The sequence below is a fragment of the Calonectris borealis genome, chromosome 1 (assembly GCF_964195595.1).
Source record: "Calonectris borealis chromosome 1, bCalBor7.hap1.2, whole genome shotgun sequence".
Lineage (NCBI taxonomy): Eukaryota > Metazoa > Chordata > Aves > Procellariiformes > Procellariidae > Calonectris > Calonectris borealis.
In genome coordinates, this window is record NC_134312.1 from 1,838,332 (window position 1) to 1,857,739 (window position 19,408).

The 19,408-nt window shown below is 42.9% G+C and overlaps 1 protein-coding gene across 3 annotated transcripts in view; it reads right to left on the bottom strand.

The window, feature by feature from the left end:
* The window catches only part of COPG2 (coat protein complex I subunit gamma 2), a 21,841-nt gene extending 3,153 nt beyond the window's left edge, over positions 1–18,688 (bottom strand). For 2 of the 3 annotated variants that reach the window (XM_075141974.1, XM_075141991.1), the window contains exons 1-20: positions 18,568–18,688; positions 17,016–17,068; positions 16,221–16,301; positions 15,490–15,561; positions 14,244–14,323; positions 13,333–13,408; positions 12,958–13,050; positions 11,721–11,807; positions 10,517–10,674; positions 9,675–9,808; positions 8,381–8,448; positions 7,572–7,760; positions 6,598–6,693; positions 5,950–6,193; positions 4,591–4,666; positions 3,347–3,450; positions 2,321–2,446; positions 1,634–1,696; positions 1,371–1,510; positions 839–1,010 (exon numbers count right to left, since the gene is read on the bottom strand). In XM_075141974.1, coding sequence (XP_074998075.1) covers positions 839–1,010; positions 1,371–1,510; positions 1,634–1,696; positions 2,321–2,446; positions 3,347–3,450; positions 4,591–4,666; positions 5,950–6,193; positions 6,598–6,693; positions 7,572–7,760; positions 8,381–8,448; positions 9,675–9,808; positions 10,517–10,674; positions 11,721–11,807; positions 12,958–13,050; positions 13,333–13,408; positions 14,244–14,323; positions 15,490–15,561; positions 16,221–16,301; positions 17,016–17,068; positions 18,568–18,604 — 2,149 coding nt within the window. In that variant the 5' untranslated portion in view covers positions 18,605–18,688. The remainder of the gene's footprint in view (positions 1–838; positions 1,011–1,370; positions 1,511–1,633; positions 1,697–2,320; positions 2,447–3,346; positions 3,451–4,590; positions 4,667–5,949; positions 6,194–6,597; positions 6,694–7,571; positions 7,761–8,380; positions 8,449–9,674; positions 9,809–10,516; positions 10,675–11,720; positions 11,808–12,957; positions 13,051–13,332; positions 13,409–14,243; positions 14,324–15,489; positions 15,562–16,220; positions 16,302–17,015; positions 17,069–18,567) is intronic. The other variant, XM_075141982.1, reaches the window with a different exon arrangement.
* Positions 18,689–19,408: the final 720 nt, after the last annotated feature.

Consider the following 19,408-nt stretch of genomic DNA (forward strand, 5'->3'; position numbering starts at 1 on the left):
CCAGAAGATGCGACGTGGTCGTAGTCAAAGCATTTTTCAACTTCACATAAAACTTCCCCCCAGACTCTAAGATGAAGGCCAAAAGAGGATCTCAGGGGAGGAGTATGCCAGGGCCACTGCAGAGTGCTGCAGTGCGACCCAGCCAGCATTAGCTACCAGGAGAACCTCTGCAAGGGTTTCTGACAAGTGGATTATGATCCAAACCCACAGTTCAAGAAATTCAGACTCATTCTGATCTTCTCTGGTATTAAAGCAATAACCAAGAAATCCACCCCACTGACGAGCTGAGTCATGTTAAACCAATTGCAAATCCAATGGAGTTCTTTTAAGTGTGAATAATAAATGCAAGAAAGGGAAGTTTTATGCCCAAGAAAATCGCTCATTCCTAAATTTCAGTCGTTTCTAATTCTCTAAAGAGAGGAAAAATTGCATTAGCCAGATATGTAGAGGCCCAAACTACCAATCTTTTTTTTTTCCTACTTGTATTTTACTTTTACCAATTCTGTTCCTGACTACTACCAAACATCCATATTTTCAAAGGTGCTCCTTTCATTGACTCAAGATAATAAATTCATTTTCCTATATTACTTGCATGCTCTCCAATCCTCTTAAACATCCCACTTTTAATCATCTAATACCACTGATTAGCTAAAAAGTGGGTATACTATTTTGCACAAACACAGGTTCTACATAAAAACCAACACGTGTGACACATGAGAAAGAAACAGTACTAGAATGCACTTGCCAAATCCCACACCCCAAACATTTTATTAAATAAAAATTTAAAAACTTCATTTGAGGGATTTATCGTGCAGAACTACTCCCTCCCAATGGGTACCTGCAGTGGGGTCGTCCTGGGGAATCTGGACAAGGGTGTAACACATGCCCGGCTGGTTGTAAGCCAGGCTGGGCGCTGGAATGCAACAGATCACGTCGTAAGCGTCCGACGGCTCCATCTGCACAGTGACTCTCTCTAACAGCTGATCATTTAACGTGTTTGTGCAATCAAACTGCAGAATAAATTGAGAAGGACTTGAACACAGAAGAAACATTTCTAATCAAGAGTTTTTCCCCAAATCAACTACAATACTCCACAGCATACAATCTCGCATCTTTGCTCAAGCCTGCCGTTCTCACTAAACAGCTTTTCTCTCCAATTTTACTAGAATTCTTTAACAGGTGGGATCATAACCCCATCCTTTTTTGACTGTTGAGGCAAGCAGCACACACCCTCTTAACTCTACCTTGCCACTCCCTTGAGAGAAGCTGTCCTCTCCAGGGCGCAGCAACAACACTGTTTATGCTACACCCAGGCATCATTAAGGGTCAACTCTTATCGCACTGCGGCAAAAGCATGTAACTTCTCTTACCTGGAAAACGATGTGATTTGTGAACATGTGTTTAATACAACGAACAAAATACTCCGTTTCTGCTTCTGTGAGTTGCACTGGTTCCGAAGACTTGAATAATGGACCCAAGCTCTTAAACTCTGGAATGGCTGCCAGTTGTTCTGCACAGGAAGGAAAAGAAGATGACAGACGCTTAGTGACAGGCTCGTTCATTGCTCCCGTCTGACCTGTGGCAATCCTCCCAACACTTCAAGCACTAGAGACCCACTGATCTTCTCTCATACCTTGGAATATATCCTGACGTGAAGGTGCAACTTTCTCAGGCTTGCTAGTCACTAGGGCAATCTCTGTGAATAAAAAAGCAAGGACATTGTGCCGTCAACTACACCATGCAGGAGTTTTACATGCCGTTATCTCCCCACTAGAAATTCCTTCCTCACACACTGAAATATCTTTTCTGCTAGGCAATGTTGGATTGTAAGGAGAGGAGAGATTTTTGAGTAAGGATGAAGAAACCACACTCTAGTCCAGAATAGCCAGCAAAAAAGCTGGAAGAAGAAGGAGAAGGGGAAAAAAAACCCCAAAACCAAACCTTTTCTTAAAAGGTTGCGCAAAGTCAAAATGCAAGAATTGTGCAAGAACATGGAAGAAAGCCAGTGAAGTGACTAAGCGCTTCTGGAATGTACTTTTTCAAACATCTATGAACTAATAAATTCTGATGATTTACAAACGCCTCTCTGATGACAAGATTAGTAGAACGAATAACGGCATTCTTGCCAACCCACATTACTACGGAAGAGTAGTGCAAAGCCAGTGACACTGTAACCTGTACGGCATTCAGCTGAGCCACCTCCGGTCTTGGCCTGACCCTACTAGGACAGCAGCCAGTTTACAGATGTCAAGTATCATAACAGCAACCTGCATGTTTATAGCCTTGCCTACAGCCTATTTAAATGAAGCCCGAGTGTTACCTGCTTTCTGTTCAAAGATTGGTGCAGTAGCCAGTGGAACTGTTTTCATATCAAAAGGTTTGTCAGAAGGCTCCAGTGTGTATTGGTGCAGGGCTTTCTCCATCCCAGGAACAGAGACGGTCAACCCTGCAAAGTAGAAGCACAGGCAGAAAAATTCAGTTTTAATAGCAGGAACTGTCAGAGGCCTACAGGCACCACGATACAGGGTTCACAAATGAACAGTGCAAATTTTGGATTTCCCACTGCACCAAAAGCAGTAAGATGCCAGAGTCTGAAAAACTTACCTGTGTGTCAGTTACCTCCCTCTTGAGATACAAACAAGGAAGATTATTTAAAGAGCTCTTCTCTGCAGCCTGCCCATTGGTTCAGGCTGCAGAGAAAAACTTGTGAGGCATCTAGAGTTTACAACTAGATAGACACGGTTTGGACTTTGGCTAATAAAAAGCTGGTAAAAGCACTTTCATTTCTCAGTAAATACAAACACACATACTAAATACTTCAGGATACTGGATAGAATTAAAAAAACTGCTCTGACGGTGATGCAGAAAGTTGCCATTCCAGAGGGTACTGGAGTCTAAACAGTTCACTCAAGAAAAGTCCTCTTGCAATAGTCTTAAATATGTTAAATACTCTCCTTGCATGAACTTTCAACTACAGACCATAAAACATTTTTATAACCAGTCCTGGCAACAAGATGTGTCATCTTCATTTTGTAATGGAGAAGATGGAGCAAAGGTTAAGAAAATTGTTCCAAGTGAAGGTAGAGGCAATGATGAAAAAAGCCCAACCCCCTACTCCTGCTCCATTTCCTAGACAATCCCTCCCATATTTTGCTAAATCTGACATTCTCAGTCAGCACAAGTACTTCACCGGAAAGCGCTACGGACAGAAAAAACAACGGTTCTGTCCTTTCTAGTTACTCTGACCCAAGTCATATTACAGAAAATTATTCTTACAGCAACAAAGCCCACCCATAATACAGAATGTGAAATATCAGCTCAGACTTCTTTCCTTTCTATCACTGACCGTTAAAAATATAGGCAGCATTCAGTGCTATCTGTCTCTGTTGCAGTACATTCAAGTAGAATGTTGCTCTGTCCCGAACTTCGTCATCACTGTCCATCATGCACCTGTTTTGGGGAACAAGAGGACAGCTGTCAGGCAGCTCATGAGAGTCAGGACATCATGAGAGCTGAGCTAAAAATGGCACTGACAAGATTGGACTTGATACTGCAACGATAGTCTGAGCTCCCTCAATAGATTTTCAAATTATGTAAACAAAGTATTCATACAACACAGTAGTTGAAGTTTAACTTGAAGTTTATATGCAAGTGTCACATCAGAAAACTAAGATTAAAGGAGATGTGTATATGAATTGTTAACACCATGCACACTAGCTAGATTATAAAATACACACCTGCATTTTATGGCTAATAATTCTGATGGGCACCATGTGGTTGCACTTTTTTTTTTTAACAGCATTCTTTCACAATAGAACAAAAGCAGAAAAAACAGATTCCAAAAATAAATGTGTTAAAGCTGCTTTCTATTTCAGACTGAAAAAATGGCTGTGTGCTCAAGTATTCACCTAGTTTTTCAATTATAGCGGGTGGTTTATAAAGAGAGCTTCTCTCTCCCTCCTGGCAACTGCCCTCCCTCCCCACATTGCTCAAGTCACTTCTCGCAGTTGTACCTCCACTTGCACCTCCACTGAGGTTGCCTTCTGCCTGAAGCACTTCATAATTTGAATTATCCCTCTCACCACAGAAGTCAGGTATGGCGTAGGTTTACACTATAGTGCTATACAAATGAAGAACATGACATTTATGGTACAGACAATTTAAGGAGGCTGAATGGTCTTAACAAGAGACACAAACCTGTGAAATGGGAACACCTGAGATCACTACTCAAGTGTACACAAAAGTTATTTATGAGTAACATGGAAATATATTTTCTTGCTTCAAGGGATGCAAGAACTGTACTAAGCCACTGTAGGTTTATTACCCACTGAGGAACATTCTCAGACCACATTACTATCAGATGTTTTCATGACCGATCACATCTTTCATTTGCTTATCTCCAGCAGTGCTATGCTCCCTCCAGCCAGGAGGGAACGGTAGAAGACAGCCCTCTCCCGACTCCTCTACTGGTATGTTGTGACAACCCCAGTGCAAGTTCTGATCTGGTCTGACCTTGCTTCTTCTGTGGAGCCAGACCACCAGTGTCACCGACAAGCTCCGCACATGCACAGCACAGCCATACCCACTCACCTCTGCAAAAGCACCAAGATGCTTGGAAGAAGATTCTCATTCTGGGCACCAAACTTTGCTAGCGCACTTACAGCGGCTAGAGAAGAAAAGGGAGAGGTGTCAGAGGTGCTCAAGCTACACGCAAACACGTTCTCACAGTCAGATTCAAAGCACTGTGCGTTCTGTTGTCCTCAAGTTCCAATTTACACAGGTTTTCACTTCCACACCGTAAATCTTTCCATAACACAAAAAGGCTAAACTATTTCCATATTTTCAAATAGAAATAGTTTCGTGTCAGGGAATAACAGAACAAGATCAGCTCAAGAGCCCTGCAACTGTTCTGAGAGAACTCTCTAACAGATAAGGTTAGTTCAAGCTCCATGGCTCATTCCAGTTGTTGGCCCCTCTGCCATTAGCTGTAGCTCACACCCCCAGATAAATCGGTTCTTCACACGCAGGGGTGACATGCGTCCAGTGGTGACCAGGGCCAGACTGCATCCAGCGCCTCTGCGAGGAGCTGAAACCCCTCCGCAACCACTTAGAGCTGCCTGTCCAAACTAATCCAATTTCAGCTCAGCATCGGCTTGAAGAAATTCCACAGACAGAAAAAAGAGAAAGCTCTGTAAGGAAGTACAAGCTTTATAGCCTTGGTGGTTATAGAAGAATCCATACTTTTACAATGACAAATTTTCTACACAGCGTACGCTCTCTGGGGGATGCTCTTCATGAGCTCCCATGTGCTCAATTAGGAAACTGTGACCAAAAGAGCTGTCACCAAAAATCAAATGCAATCTGGACCGCACTGTATATTGAGAGGAGCTCATTTTGCTTCCTCTCTCCCAGCAGTACTTCCTCTTCTAACACGCAGGAGATCAAGCTGATGCTGATATCCCTCCAATGCCAAGTCCCAAGTGTGAAAAAAGGCTGAACACTCTCAAGGGTGTGTTGTAAAGGCTCCGTAGGAAGAAGGTACCAGTCTGCAACATGCTTCCAAGGAGGAATTCTTACCTTGTGGAGGGGAGATTCCCACATAAAAAGATGATAGTCTATAGCAGACAATTATGCTTCTTAGGGAAGTAGTAGCATCCCTCCTCATGTATTGCCTCTCTACTTTTGGGAGACATTCAAAGAAGGGCCTAGAAGCTAATATATTGCTTATGTTCTGCAAAGCAGGAGGACCAAGTGCTGACTCTAGAATGATATGAGGAATTTAAACACGCTGCAGGATAAAAATCACCTTCACAGCTGATGCACGTAAGAGCTAGCTCTTCACAGTGCCTGTGGAGTAACCATTGCCTCCCACCCCCAAACCCAGTTTCAGCCCCAAGATTTCTAGCAGAGCTCAGATATGAAACCATCAAGCATTTGAGCTGAACTTACCAGCCCTCACAGCCTCGTTCTCCAGCACCACCCTGTTGAATATGAAGCGGATGTACTTGGACGGGGATGGAGTCCTCGGCCCCTCTTTCCCCAGCAGATGCAGGATCTTTGTGGCTAGGACAGTATGTTCGCAGTCTTCAATGAACTCGCAGAGGTGAGCCAAGCCCGATTCCTTACTCTCAGGATTCTCCTCAATGATGCTGATTATACAGTCCACAATGGCTCGCTTGTACTCAAAGCCACCCTGGGAAAGGAAAATCAAGGACACTGACCCGGCAGGCAGAGCTCAGACCACAGTACTGCTCAGTTCCCCTCACGCTTCAATTACTTCTTTCCATGGAGAAAAACAAACATTTGTACATAAAGAGAAAAAAGAAGGTGTGCTGGATAACCTAGCGGGGTCTTCCCAGTCCCCCCTGACCCATATAGGCACATCATCTGAACAGTTCTTCAGATCAGTTTTTGATGTAGCAGCTCTAATTCATAAGCACAGTTCAGACAGGTCTGGCTCACGAGATAAACAAGGTGTTGGTAATCAGTCAGGCCCCACCATTGCTGTGTACCCACTGACATAAGACAGAAGAGACCCTTCATACTATCTATCAGAGCTTCCTGCCAATAACTGCACAAAGAAAGTTTCAAACATACATCATCCCTGAGCATATTGGAGAGGAAGGTCATCATGACGCTGTGTTTCCGAGGGTATTTCTGGCACAAAGCACTGATAGCCTGTACTACCACTACCTGCAAAACAACAGAGAAGGATGTTAGTCACGTGCATTTATTTTTCTATGAAAAATACAGGCTTCTCACTATCTCAAGCTGTCACCTTGATAGATTAAATTCAAGGATAAAAATCAGGTGGTGGACTCTCAGCATAAGTGTGTTCAAAACCTTGCGCTAGCATGCTGCAAGACCTGGCTCTGCTAGAGGGACTGTAATTTAGGACAGACTACATTAATTCAAAGGTTCCACCTCGCTTCCTCTGCCCAGTGATGATCCTGACCTAATTCTAACTTAACTAGTTACATTTTGTCATTAAAACTCTTTGCAATTTTAAATTTGTCTCATACTTTTTTCCCTTTCTCATAAAAACAAGAACTTAAAACCACTGTACACTAGTGGACAATGACTTTGTAGAGACATGCTATGCTCCTCAAGGCAACTCCATGGCGTAAAAGGGACAGGTACAAGTGAACAACCATCCTTAATCAAGTTATTATCTGAGTTCCTAGTGACTCAACTTGACAAACGATGAACAAATTTACAGTTCACACTATTTCCTAACTATGTATCAGACTGAAGTGAGACAGACTCAATCAGAACAGTTAAATCCCTCTTCCTCTCCAAAGAGGCAACCAGAATACAGTACAAGGTTTTGCAGGATACTGCACAGGAGCCAGGAATCCACCAAATGACATTTATCTTTTCCTGGAGTGGTGGGAGGAAATGACACATTATATTTAAGTTGGAAAACAGGGGACTACATCATCTGAATTTCAGGCTGGCTTTGCTCTATCAGACTAAGTCACTGAAGGATTAACAAAAGGGAAAAGCTTCATAAAAACAAGAATGGGAGAAAAACCTGCAGCTGGAAAGAGCAGAGGCCTCCAATGCCACACCTTAAACTCATCTGATATTTCTGACACGAAGGAAGAGATCTGTTTCATGAGCCTGTCTACACTGCTCTCACTCCCTGTCTTCAGCAGGGTGGTGATGGCGAGGGTAGCGATACTGCGGTTGGAGTCAGTGATGAGGTTTTCCAGGTCCAGGTTGCAGGCAGTGACTGCAGATGGATGTTTCATGGCCACCTGTAAAGAATGAAATTCCAAATGATATAGGAGCAATAACATCCTACAATTCAAAGCATTCGATGGGGCAAGGATTAAAGCCCATATTTTTTTCAAGCACTGCTCTGTTCCACACGGATTGCAACTAAACCTACATCATATCACTGCTGGCAGGATGCAATCAAAGCTCAGATTCTTTTGTTTCAGTGTTTCAAATGAACTCCTCTAACTCTAAGTTATAGCTCATGGCTTTGACAGTCACAAACTGCTTCTGTTACGGTGTGCAGCTTTGAAATCAGAATGTTACTTCCTTCACACACATTCTATTCACACTTTTTGCGGTATTAAATATCTGGGACTCTGCTTCCGTACAGCTGAAAGCTCACAAGCTATCCAACTACAGCTTGTTATACCCCTGCGGTCCAGAAATGAGCAAACATAGCTTGAGTGCAGAAAAGATTTCTGTCACACCAGGAGATTTGGCCAATGGAAAAGCCAATTCTCCAACACGGAGCATTTCCAAATACAGTAATCACAAGAGCAGGTGCTCTACTTTAGGTAACACACCATTAGGCACTGAAGTCTGGTTTCCTCTGATGCTCAGAGATTTATGCTTGTTTAGAAGTTTTGGAAGTACTCACTTTATTAAGGGTCCGTACCGCTGCATATCTCAAGACAGGTTTGGGAGAACTACAGAAGAGCTGCAGCACTGGAAAAAAAAAATCAAGAGAAGTAACTCACAATAAAATGTTACAGCGTAGAGAGTATTTAACAAAAAACAGCTCCCAGTACTGCAACTCTAGGCCCAATAATGCCTGAGGAGCAGAAAGCGAAAGCCCTCATGACCACACCAGACGAGGAAAGGGAAATTGCCTTGTGCCAGCACTTTGATATTGAGAGATGCAAATAGTTTAGTCAGAATTGATCACAGCAGAAAATCAGATATAGTCTCTTTCAAAGAAAGAGAGAGGAAAGTCTATATATATACACTATATAATCTATATATATACACACACACATATATATACACATACAAGAAGGACATTGAGGTGCTGGAGAGTGTCCAGAGAAGGGCAACGAAGCTGGTGAAGGGCCTGGAGCACAAGTCTGATGGGGAGCGGCTGAGGGAACTGGGGGTGTTTAGTCTGGAGAAGAGAAGGCTGAGGGGAGACCTCATCGCGCTCTACAACTACCTGAAAGGAGATTGTAGTGAGGTGGGGGTTGGTCTCTTCTCCCAAGTAACAAGCGACAGGACGAGAGGAAATGGCCTCAAGTTGCGCCAAGGGAGGTTTAGATTGGATATTAGGGAAAATTTCTTTACTGAAGGAGTGGTCAGGCCTTGGAACAGGCTGCCCAGAGAAGTGGTTGAGTCCCCATTCCTGGAAGTATTTAAAAGACGTGTAGATGAGGCGCTTAGGGACATGGTGTAGTGGGCATGGTGTGTTGGGTTGACGGTTGGACTCGATGATCTTAGAGGTCTTTTCCAACCTTAATGATTCTACAGTTCTAACGTATCTGCATTCAGCTACATGCTGCTAAATGTTCATGCAGCTCTATTCCTAATTTATCACTAGCTTCAGAAGGAAGTTAAAAATAACCTCCTGTTTTTCATATCAATAATAGGTGGTTTGTGTAGTCGTCTGTGGCACATCTGTGCCATCAAGTTCTCCTCTACCTTCCCTCCCACCCCAACTTCCTGCAGCTGGAAAAAGGCAAGCATCGCACTGTGCCACCTCTAGTGCCCATTCTCTAAAGCTTTGGATGAAATGGGAAAAAGGGATCAGCCTGTTTCTCATCCAAAAGCCCTCTAACTTGGGGACAATCAGAAAATTCAGGTTTTAAGCCCAGTATTTTAGTTATGCTGTACTGTCTCTGACATGCTTTACCACTCTTTCTTTCAGCTGCATCAGTGGTACGAAGGACTCTATGACCAACCTGAAACAGCAGGTGCCAGCTCCCTGGCTGTGCAGTTTGGGAGATGGATGATTGCAGAAGCAGCTTCGTAAATAACCATTTCATGCTTATTCCGCAGGCAGCTCTCAATGAAGTCAAACAGCGGACTTTCATGGCTACAAACAAGAAGACGTTTCATAGCGTGATGCTGAATTACGTACAAACCACTAATACCACATTTCTGGGTACCTGACAGAAAGCACAGCTAATGCACTGGCTTTCATGTTGCTTACACCGCCATATTGCTCAACTCATACTTGAGCTCTAAACTTTCTGTTTACTGTTATTCTATTCATCCTTACATTATCTTCTTCAAGCTAGAAATGCTGCACTCCAGAAATACATACTTTATTATTAATCACGTATCACATACCACTAATAAAAACTTCCACTGATAAAAGAATTTCATCAGGAGGTGAATTTCTCAGGTAACTCCTCCTCTGCTAGTGGGAGATCAGAATAAGAGAGATCCTTTTATCTATATCCCCACAACATAGTCAGATCCTTATTGCATTTGAAACGCATCTAACTAGACAAAGTACAAAACCTCTCCAAAGATTATTCTGCAGTTTTAATCCTACTCTCAGCTAAGTTTTGGTGGTACGATGCCAAAACAAAAATCCAAACCCCACCACACAATTGCCACACATACCACCTCTCAATTCAGTCTAGCATTCTGCGTCTACCTGCATTCTATCTTTAACACTACAGTTCTCGCTGTCTGTGTGTAGATTTCCACAAACTTTAAAAAATGCAAACTTCCTAGCTACTGTTTACATCAAACTATAATTAGTTTTGTAATTCACACGCTGCCTCTTACTCACCCCTCTTCAGATTCCTTCAAGAGTTTGCTTGCAATTCGGATCAGCATGCAGTATGCAAACTGGGATTTCAGCCCAGATTTAGTGAACTTATTCAACATCTTGGAAACCGCAAGACGATCATTTTTTCTAAGGTGATAGAGCAGCCCCAAAGCATGGTACTAGGAAATCAGAAACAGAGATGTGCAAGTATTGAATACATGCTGCGGTTGGAAAAGCCAGACTGTAAGACATAAAAGAGGGCTAATAATTGCTGTTTCCTAGCAGAAATAGCCTCAAATGATCCAAGTTTCCTGACAAGTTGCAAAGATCTGCAGTATTTCCTTCCCCTTCCTGTCCACCATAAGACACATACTTCTGAAGATCACAAGAGCCATGAAGCTAGTTTACTCCCTTTTCTCCCCATTAAACGTCAGAACTTCAAAGGCTTCAGCTTACTAAATTATGCTACACAATAACACTTGCATTTCTAGTACACTCAACATCCAAGATATCCCAAGGCCTTTAAATGACAGCTGACCTTACAAAAATCCTTGAGGCATTTATGGTGAAAGTACAAAGGAACATGTCTAGTTGCTTTTCAAGTTGTTTTGGGTTTTTTTGCCATAAGATTGATTCACAGTAAGGCTTAAGGAAGCTGCTAACTGGGCAAGAACAGAGCTGATTTTACAGATTTGTTTCTGATCATTAATCCGTAACACTGACTGAACATACAGAATACTTTCGTTTCCACAGCTGTCTGGAATATTTGTGCAAAGATTTTGCTCATATGGATATCTTACTGATATTCGGGCTAATCTCTGTGGTCTTGTAGCAACTGGCAAATTTTCTGAAGGCCGAGAGAAGAGATGTTGGTGTTCTGGGAGGTAATGAGATAATTTCTTGAGCTTTTTGAAAACTCAGATTCAAAGCCCTTCTGCAACAACTACTGTGAAACAGTCAGTGGCATCCCAGCTATCAGAAGGTTAGCAGGGAAAGGGCAGAGGACTGCACTAAAGAGCCAACTCTTAATTAAGAATCTTGCACTGGGATCATGGAGAAACTCATGATTTTTTGAAGCAATCAAGTCACAATTCTTGTTTTTAAAAGAATAAGAAAAAAAGGAAAACCAGTTACTTTTTCTAAGGTTATCTTAAGAACTCACCGAATACCATTAAAACCCTGTAGTGTATTTAGAGCTTCCTGGGGCAACCACCCTCAAACATACCTGCACCATGACGTTGTCACTAGAAGCTGCTTCTTGAGCTTCGTTGATCCACCGTTTGACTACATCGTAACTGATCTTCATCATATGCTGGAAGAAGCCACAAATTGAGACTGCAGACAAACTAACATTAGAAGCACAGTGAAGTACCATGAGCCTTGTTTTCAGTTTTTAAGTTTAAAGACTTCGAGACAATTTAGGGCTTTTTTGCGTACTATAGGTAACAAAGAGTAACTCCCAAATACATAGATTGTATGGATACACTTGTTTCAATAAAGAGAAAAGTAACTTGGAGAGTTTTTGTTTATGTTCAAACAGGACAGAAGACAATATTAGGACAATTCACCTGCCTACGGTTAGTCCAGCAGGAAGACTTCAGTTGTCAGTATTAATACAGCTTTGTTTGCACCCTCAGGGTCCTAACACAGGCTCTACTCCACCTCATCAGCTGGACCTCTTACCTCCTGCTCTGCCTTCTTGATTTACCAGTGCAGCCAGTCTCTTTATCCTATGCACCTATAAACCATTGTTTTTCTTACATCTCAGACTCAGACTACCATGCTTTCACTTGTATTCTCCTCTTTAATAAAAATATTAACCTAGCGAGATCTTTTCCAGCCTTTTCTCCTAAACAAGGGAGAGAAAAACAGAGTGAACTTCTACATCCAGCCCTCCTACTACATATTAGCAAAAATAATCCTGATTTGCAGTCTTATCAGGGCAGCAATTTCATGGATTTGGTTTTTGCAGAGCACAAAGCAGGCTGCTTTTAGTTCCTGTTACAGAACTCATAAGCTCTTTCAGAGTCATCAGCGTTAGCTCTTCCATGGCACAGAACAGGTTGTTTCTACTCACTCTCACCAAACTGATAAGGTCATCAGCATGCTTGACTTTTCAACACAGACAAGGCCCCTCCCCAAAGAAATTAATGTTCTACACTAACTGCACAGAGAGATGACTGAGCAATTTGCACTTAAAGTTATTACAATTGAGGTACTCTAAAGCAACAGAACATTAAGGAAGGAGTTTGAGAAGACAGAGTCTGCTTGAGACAAAGGAAACTCCATTGCTACTGTTTTTTGTTTCTTTTCCAGTGAGGAAATGAAGAAGAGTCATCTCAAAGGAAAAGGAGATGAAGAAAGAACGAAACAAAGGCCAGGCAGAGCTACGCATGCAGCAGACTAGCCTTCCCAGACACAACGCAATGCACAGATTTACAATAATCCACTGCTTTACTTACTAAGGAAGACACCAGTGCAGAACTAGACACACTGGGGACTTTGTCCACAATGGCTTGCTTCATGTATCTCTCAATGGCTTGTAACATCGTACCCTAAGAAAGGGAAAAAGAAAAGTGTTGATACTTTGGATGCAGAGTATAAAAGCAGTATAAGGCAAAAATACGTGCACACCATAAAAGCTCCTGCCTTCTAACTCCACCTTTACAGTGCTACAGCTCCACAGAGTTCCTCACATCTGCAGAGGGCTTCGGAGCAGTCCTCCCTAAAGCAGCAGTTCCATTACTACTATAAGAATACACCCTGTGAGAGAGTAGTTTTTCTATTTTAAATACACTCATCATCTCCCGCACAACAGTGATGTGATTTGTACTTACATCAGTGATCCTGCAGAGCGCTCTGATGGCCGGCCCTCGGTAAACATCTTCCTTTCCTGTCATGTCTTTGGTCAAACTAAAATAATCAAAGACACCCCGTTAACATTTCCTCAATATCTCCATGTCTTGGTCCTTTTGTGACATTCACCTCATCTCATTTAGCTGTTCTTCCAGCTGTTACCACATAACTGCTAAGCTCTAGTATTGGCTAGAAACAATTTCTTAATAATTAGCTATTTGAAAATTATTAACATCAGATTCTGTGGAAATACAGAACGTTAAAAAATGCATAGTCCGTAACATTTCTTTGCCATAGGCCTGGTTTATTTAGCTCAGCCATTCTCCTTCTTGGTGGTGTTCTTCGTTCTACCACATGAAATTTTGGTTTAGATAATAGCAAAGTTTAGTTTGCTGAACAGTTTTAAAAAGATATAAAATAAAACAATCGCTTAGCACATGCCACAGATCCAATTTTTTGTCTTGCAACAACTGTAATGTCTATTCTGTAGTCAAAAAAATTGACAGTTGAGCTGGCGGACTGAACTGAGCTTTGCTCTGCCTTTCCCTAACTGCTCTGACAGTGAAGCGAAACAGAAGTAACAGCCTAGGTTTTGACAAAACCATCAAGCACCAACAATTAAAAAAAAAAACCCAACAAGAAAACAAAGTAGCAACCGATCGATAAACTGTAGGCAAGCCTCTTGCTTTTTTAGAAAAGCCTAATAACACAGTAGGAAGAAGTTAACATTTCATATGGTGACACATACTCTGTATCATGGAACACCTTGTTTTCCCTTGCTGTATCCTTTATAAAGAGTAATTACATAAAACCATAGCAGCTAAAACAAACATATTAAGACGCAGCTGCTGGTTTCAGAACTCTCATACTGGTTTTCTGTAGGTTCTACTACCTGCTTGTGACAATGATGACGTCCTCAGAAATATTGGCCATCTCTTTGATAGTAAGGTAACACATTCTTCTAAGGGTTTGCTGTGAAAGTGTAGTGCAGAAAACCATTAAACTCAATGGGAATTATGAATAAACACTTCCTAGAAGTTTTAAAAGTTAAATAAACTTAAATATTTAATTTTAAAAGTTAAATAAACTTATAAATAGAACACCCTCTTCCCTGCTTCTATACAAAGTTATAAGCACACAAGTAAAATTATGTTTGATAACTGGATAACAGCCTTACTCCCTGTTATCAAACAAACCAGGAGAAGCATAAGAGATATATATCTTGTAAAATTGTAAGACTGAAATAAAAAATCCACATGTTAATTATGAAGGAAGCGATACATTACATCTGTATGCAGAAGCCTCACAATTATCAGTTAAAATCTTTAAAAACAACTTCCTCTGATCTATTTGTTATTGTAAAAGAAAAATAGAAATATGCAAAGAGCACTGACACTTTAATTCTTTGGAAGCAAATGACATGTTTACATTTTAAAAAACCCTACTTTCTAAAATGTGGATATGAGAAAGGTCTCAAACACTCTGTACGTCCAAAATTTTCATTCCATCTTTAAACAGCTACACGTGCAACCTTCCCCAGCCAAATCTCTAAAAAACCTGAAGTGCCAGTTCATTTTAAACAAAAATTAATGAGACCCATCACATGAAGCATACTGCTCCGAGTTCTTACACTCTCTGCAACAGAGATCAGAGAGGAATTTACATTGGGCGAAGTTCAAAGTTTAATCCAGCATTTCTAGGATGTTCTCATCCCTTGACTCCATGCTGACTCACGAATAGAGCAAGTTGCTCTAGGGAATAGCAGTATTTGATCTGCAGGCAACTTTTAAATTCTATTTTGAGTTAAGCAGATGGGAATTATTTGCAAGTGTAAGAAAGAGTCATAAAATTACACTGATTTGTATATTAAGGCTTTCTGTCATTATTCTTCACAACACTGATTCAACTCAGAAAAAAACCCCACACCAAAACCAACCTGCAGAAGTAACTGTATGTTATTATTCAGTCATTTGTTTCCAAACCATGAATTGCCTTCAGCAAGTACTTTGCGGGCAGAGCTTGTTCTCTGAAGTACTTGCCTCACCCTCCTCCCACATCCCAATATGCCAGTGTTTTGCAATTACTGCAAATCCAGACAAAACCAGGAAGACAGCAAGCAGTAAACACTAGGTACTTACATCATTAGATTGAAATAACCTGGTCATTGCAAAAAAAGCTTCTGTGGCTTCAGTGGTTCCAAAGTGTTCACCCTTAAAATAGCATACAAGAAGCGAGAGAAAAAACACTGTCATTATTCATCTGCCTCCACCTTTTAGCCCCCACTTATAATACCTACCCACACACCAAGAATCTTTTCTTTGAGAAGATCTTTTCTTACTTAAAGATGACTCGTGCCAATTAAGACTGAACAGCAAAGGTCCCTCCTAACTGATTGTAACTGTATGTTAAATACTGCCTGACATGCAGGAAACCTGATCTATGCGGATACCTAATGAAAATCTCCTTCCTCATCACGCTTCCAATTTCTCCCCAAACAAAAAGACACCTTCCACTTCATCACTTCCTGGCCTACGTTCTTACCTCACCTCAGTTATTCCTACTTTAGCTGGGCAAACACAAGTGGCTTTTTAATCGCACAGTGCTGCGATGATCACAGACCAACGAGCAGCTCTCACTTGGCACTCAGAAAAAGTCTTAAAAGCTTCAGTGACACATATCTCACTCACCTTAGTCACAAAGTCAGAGGGAAGAACATAATACTACAGCATAAACACTCCATTTCTTATCTCCTTAAAAGCTACCTCCCTAATCTGACAGGAAGAGGTATAAAACTTCTTTCACAATGAAAGTTATCAGAAATTAGCCTCAGAAATATTCATCCTGTCTGGGAAGAAATTATAACAGTTACCTGGTTCAGCAAGTAAAGGATCTTGGTAAGGATATGCAGGCATCTTCGTGGATTTATAGGGGTCTCATTAAAGATACGTGCCTACAAACAGAGCATAAATACTGTATTACAGTGTAACCCAATAATAATTTCTCTTTCACCATAAAAAGTAAAGCAGTTTGTTTTCAACCAAGTAGCTTATAACTTTCTACATTCTAAAAATGTGTCCCAGCAAGCATATTCCTGTCACTCAGCTAATACATGTTTAGTTTGCTGGATGGGCAGCACTCTGAACAAAGCTCAACAACTTGCTTTACCATCTGGGACTAGCAAAAATACTTTAAAATAAAAGCAATAACAACCCGATTCCTTCCACAGCATGAAATTATTAAGTTCTGACTTAGAGCTCTTTGTACCCTTCAAAATTCCCCATTGTTTAACCACACGTTCACCTCACCACTTGCAATTGTACTTGGAGTATACAAAGAGAAGCAGGAAGACTCGTTACACAGTACATTGAACGAGCACAGGAAAACGGGCAGATCACCTTTTCAGAAAGAGCACGCTGACATCCTGCATGTCCGCATGGAAGGCAGAAGCCACATGTAATCTAATTACCATACATAAACCCCTCATAGAGTAACTTCATGTGCACTTAATTTACATACCCTGTGATTTTAAATTAACTATGAATTTAGCCATTCACATTTCCCACGAGTTGCACTGTAAAACTTCCTTAAGCTGCTAACACTTCCTGAAGGAAAAAACAAACAAACAAAAAAGAGTTAAACAGTATTATACTATGATTATTCATACCTCCTGAAGCACAGCACTCTTCTCCAAATGCTGGAAAGGATTAGAGCCACTGCCTGAGGAACAAAAGAGACCTCTCAGTTAAGGAAATGCATTCTTCACAAGAAACAACAGAACTGAACATGCAGGAACAGCCCCTAAACTTTACAAAAACACCTCAGTGCTACAGTGACATTCCTCTTGGAATAACTGATGTTCTCCATCAACAGCTTTGAATCCACTTTCTTAAATTGTATATTCAGAGTTACAGAAAAAAAAAGGGGGGGGCACTTTCAACAGAGCTGGAAGGTGAGAAAGAACAAAGGTGTTTACTAGTAAATTTGCCTTAATACTCCCTTGATGGTTGGACTCGATGATCTTAGAGGTCTTTTCCAACCTTAATGATTCTATGATTCTATTCTATGATTTTACATAAAACTATTTACTCTTTTTTTTTTTTCCTAGTCCCCCTATTTTTGTTCCTTCAGGCACAAAAAGCACCGAAGGCATCAGGACAGAGCTGCTGATCAGGACCTGAAATAGAAATATATCGATCAATGCACCACTAAAATGGGCTACTCAGCAAACTCCAAAAACAGTCTGGCTGCTGCACATCACAAAATCCTTAACACTAGGCTATCTCCATCTCAGCCTTTTAACAGCCCAGATCCAGCTGTTGAGAGTAATTAATTTCTTGGAGATGACACTTCTCTGTCAGCAGCATACAGAGACCAGCCTTCCAATCCACACTGACAGTGAAACCAGCTCTCGGAGCCACTGTTACAAACATGTAAATCCCTCCAAATCCTCGCTACTGCTTCTGATCCTTTTCCTCCAGCAGTAATTTTTCACTTTCAGTTCATTCCTTCTTCAGTTCTCACATCCCAAGCAGAAGAAAACTGAGAATGAAATGAAACTCAACCCAGCTGGGCACATCTTGCGGCTCAGAAGACCTCTGAGCAGCAGCAACAGAAAATTCAAGACGGCATCAGTTACTATAGGCAACCTAAACTTAATTTCCAGACGATTTTGTGGAGCGAAAACGTGCAGGTGATGGCTTGACTCACCACATCTATGCCTAATGTGATGGTTTTTTTCCCGCCCGCCGGGTACCTGAACATAGCCGCTCCTAACACGGTCCAAACCACAAGATCTGCGTGTGGGGACCAGGCTGAGACGCAGACCCGGATCAAGCCCTGCAAGCACCCTCCTCCTCACCACGGTAAGGGTGGGAAGAGACCGCCGGCTGCAGCTCGCAGGGTTGCAGGGAAACCGGTCCCCTCCGAGCGCGGCCTCAGGGGCCCGGGGCGGGCCCTGCAGCCCGCGGACCATCCTCAAGGGCCGGGGGAGGCTCCGAGGGAAGCCGGGGTACCGGAAAGCAGGCGGAGCCTCCTTCCTCAGCGGCCGTTACCCCCCCTCACCTCAGCGGCCGTTACTCCCTCCCTCACCTCAGCGGCCGTTACAGGCCGCGGCGCGCGCGCTGGGCGCCTAACGATCGCTCCCCTGAGGGCCGTGCCGCTATGCCCGCCCCTGAGCCCGCCCCCAAGCTCCCACCCCGCCGCCGCCAGCCCCGTACCGGACTCCTCGTCCTTCTTGTCAAACTTCTTAATCATGTCGCCGCCGGTCGCCCCCCTCACTTCGAGCTGCAGCGCCCGGGGAGCTCCCGCCGGAAGGCCCGCCTCCCCGCTTCACACTCTGCCATCTGATTAGGCCGCGGCGCTGTCACTCAACTGCCTAAGCTCCCAGGGCCGCTAGGCGCTTTCCGTCTCTCCAAGCCACGCCCACTCTCCCTCTGCTGAGGGGGCGGGGCTGAGCCAGGCGGGGTGAGGGCGTGTCTTAAAGGAGCCGCGCCGCCATTTTGTGAGGGGGTGCTTAGCCTGGGCTGACAGACCGACCGACCGACCGACCGACCAACCATCTGAGCCCCTTGGCAAAAAAATAAACGCACATTTCAGCCACCAGCTCCCCTCAGAAGGGGGAGGTGAGGCGCCTTTGCCCAACCACTGAGGTATTTCGGCAGCAATGGCACCACCTCCCTGCTGCACCCTGAGGACACCACTGCTTCCCTTCTCCCTGCCCCTTCTAAAAATAATAAAGCTAAAAAGGAGCTGTCATAAGTTATTAAAACCTCAACTAGGTCTTTCTGAAAGATGGGGCACAAACAGCCTCCTTCAGGGTGAAAAACCCCAGAGATGATATGGATCCCCCATTGCGGCACCATTCCCCACAGCAATGGCTGACCCGTGAGGCACCAGAGGGGTTATTGGGTGGCGGGTGCCGCCGAGCCACTCAGCAGCCGCCGTCCGTGCTGCAAGCCGTCGCTGCCGGGCACGGGGATGACGCGGTAGGTCTGGAGAAGGACGGAGGGGGACAAGGTCACCATTTCACCTCATGGCTGGGCTGGCACCGGGTCTGTA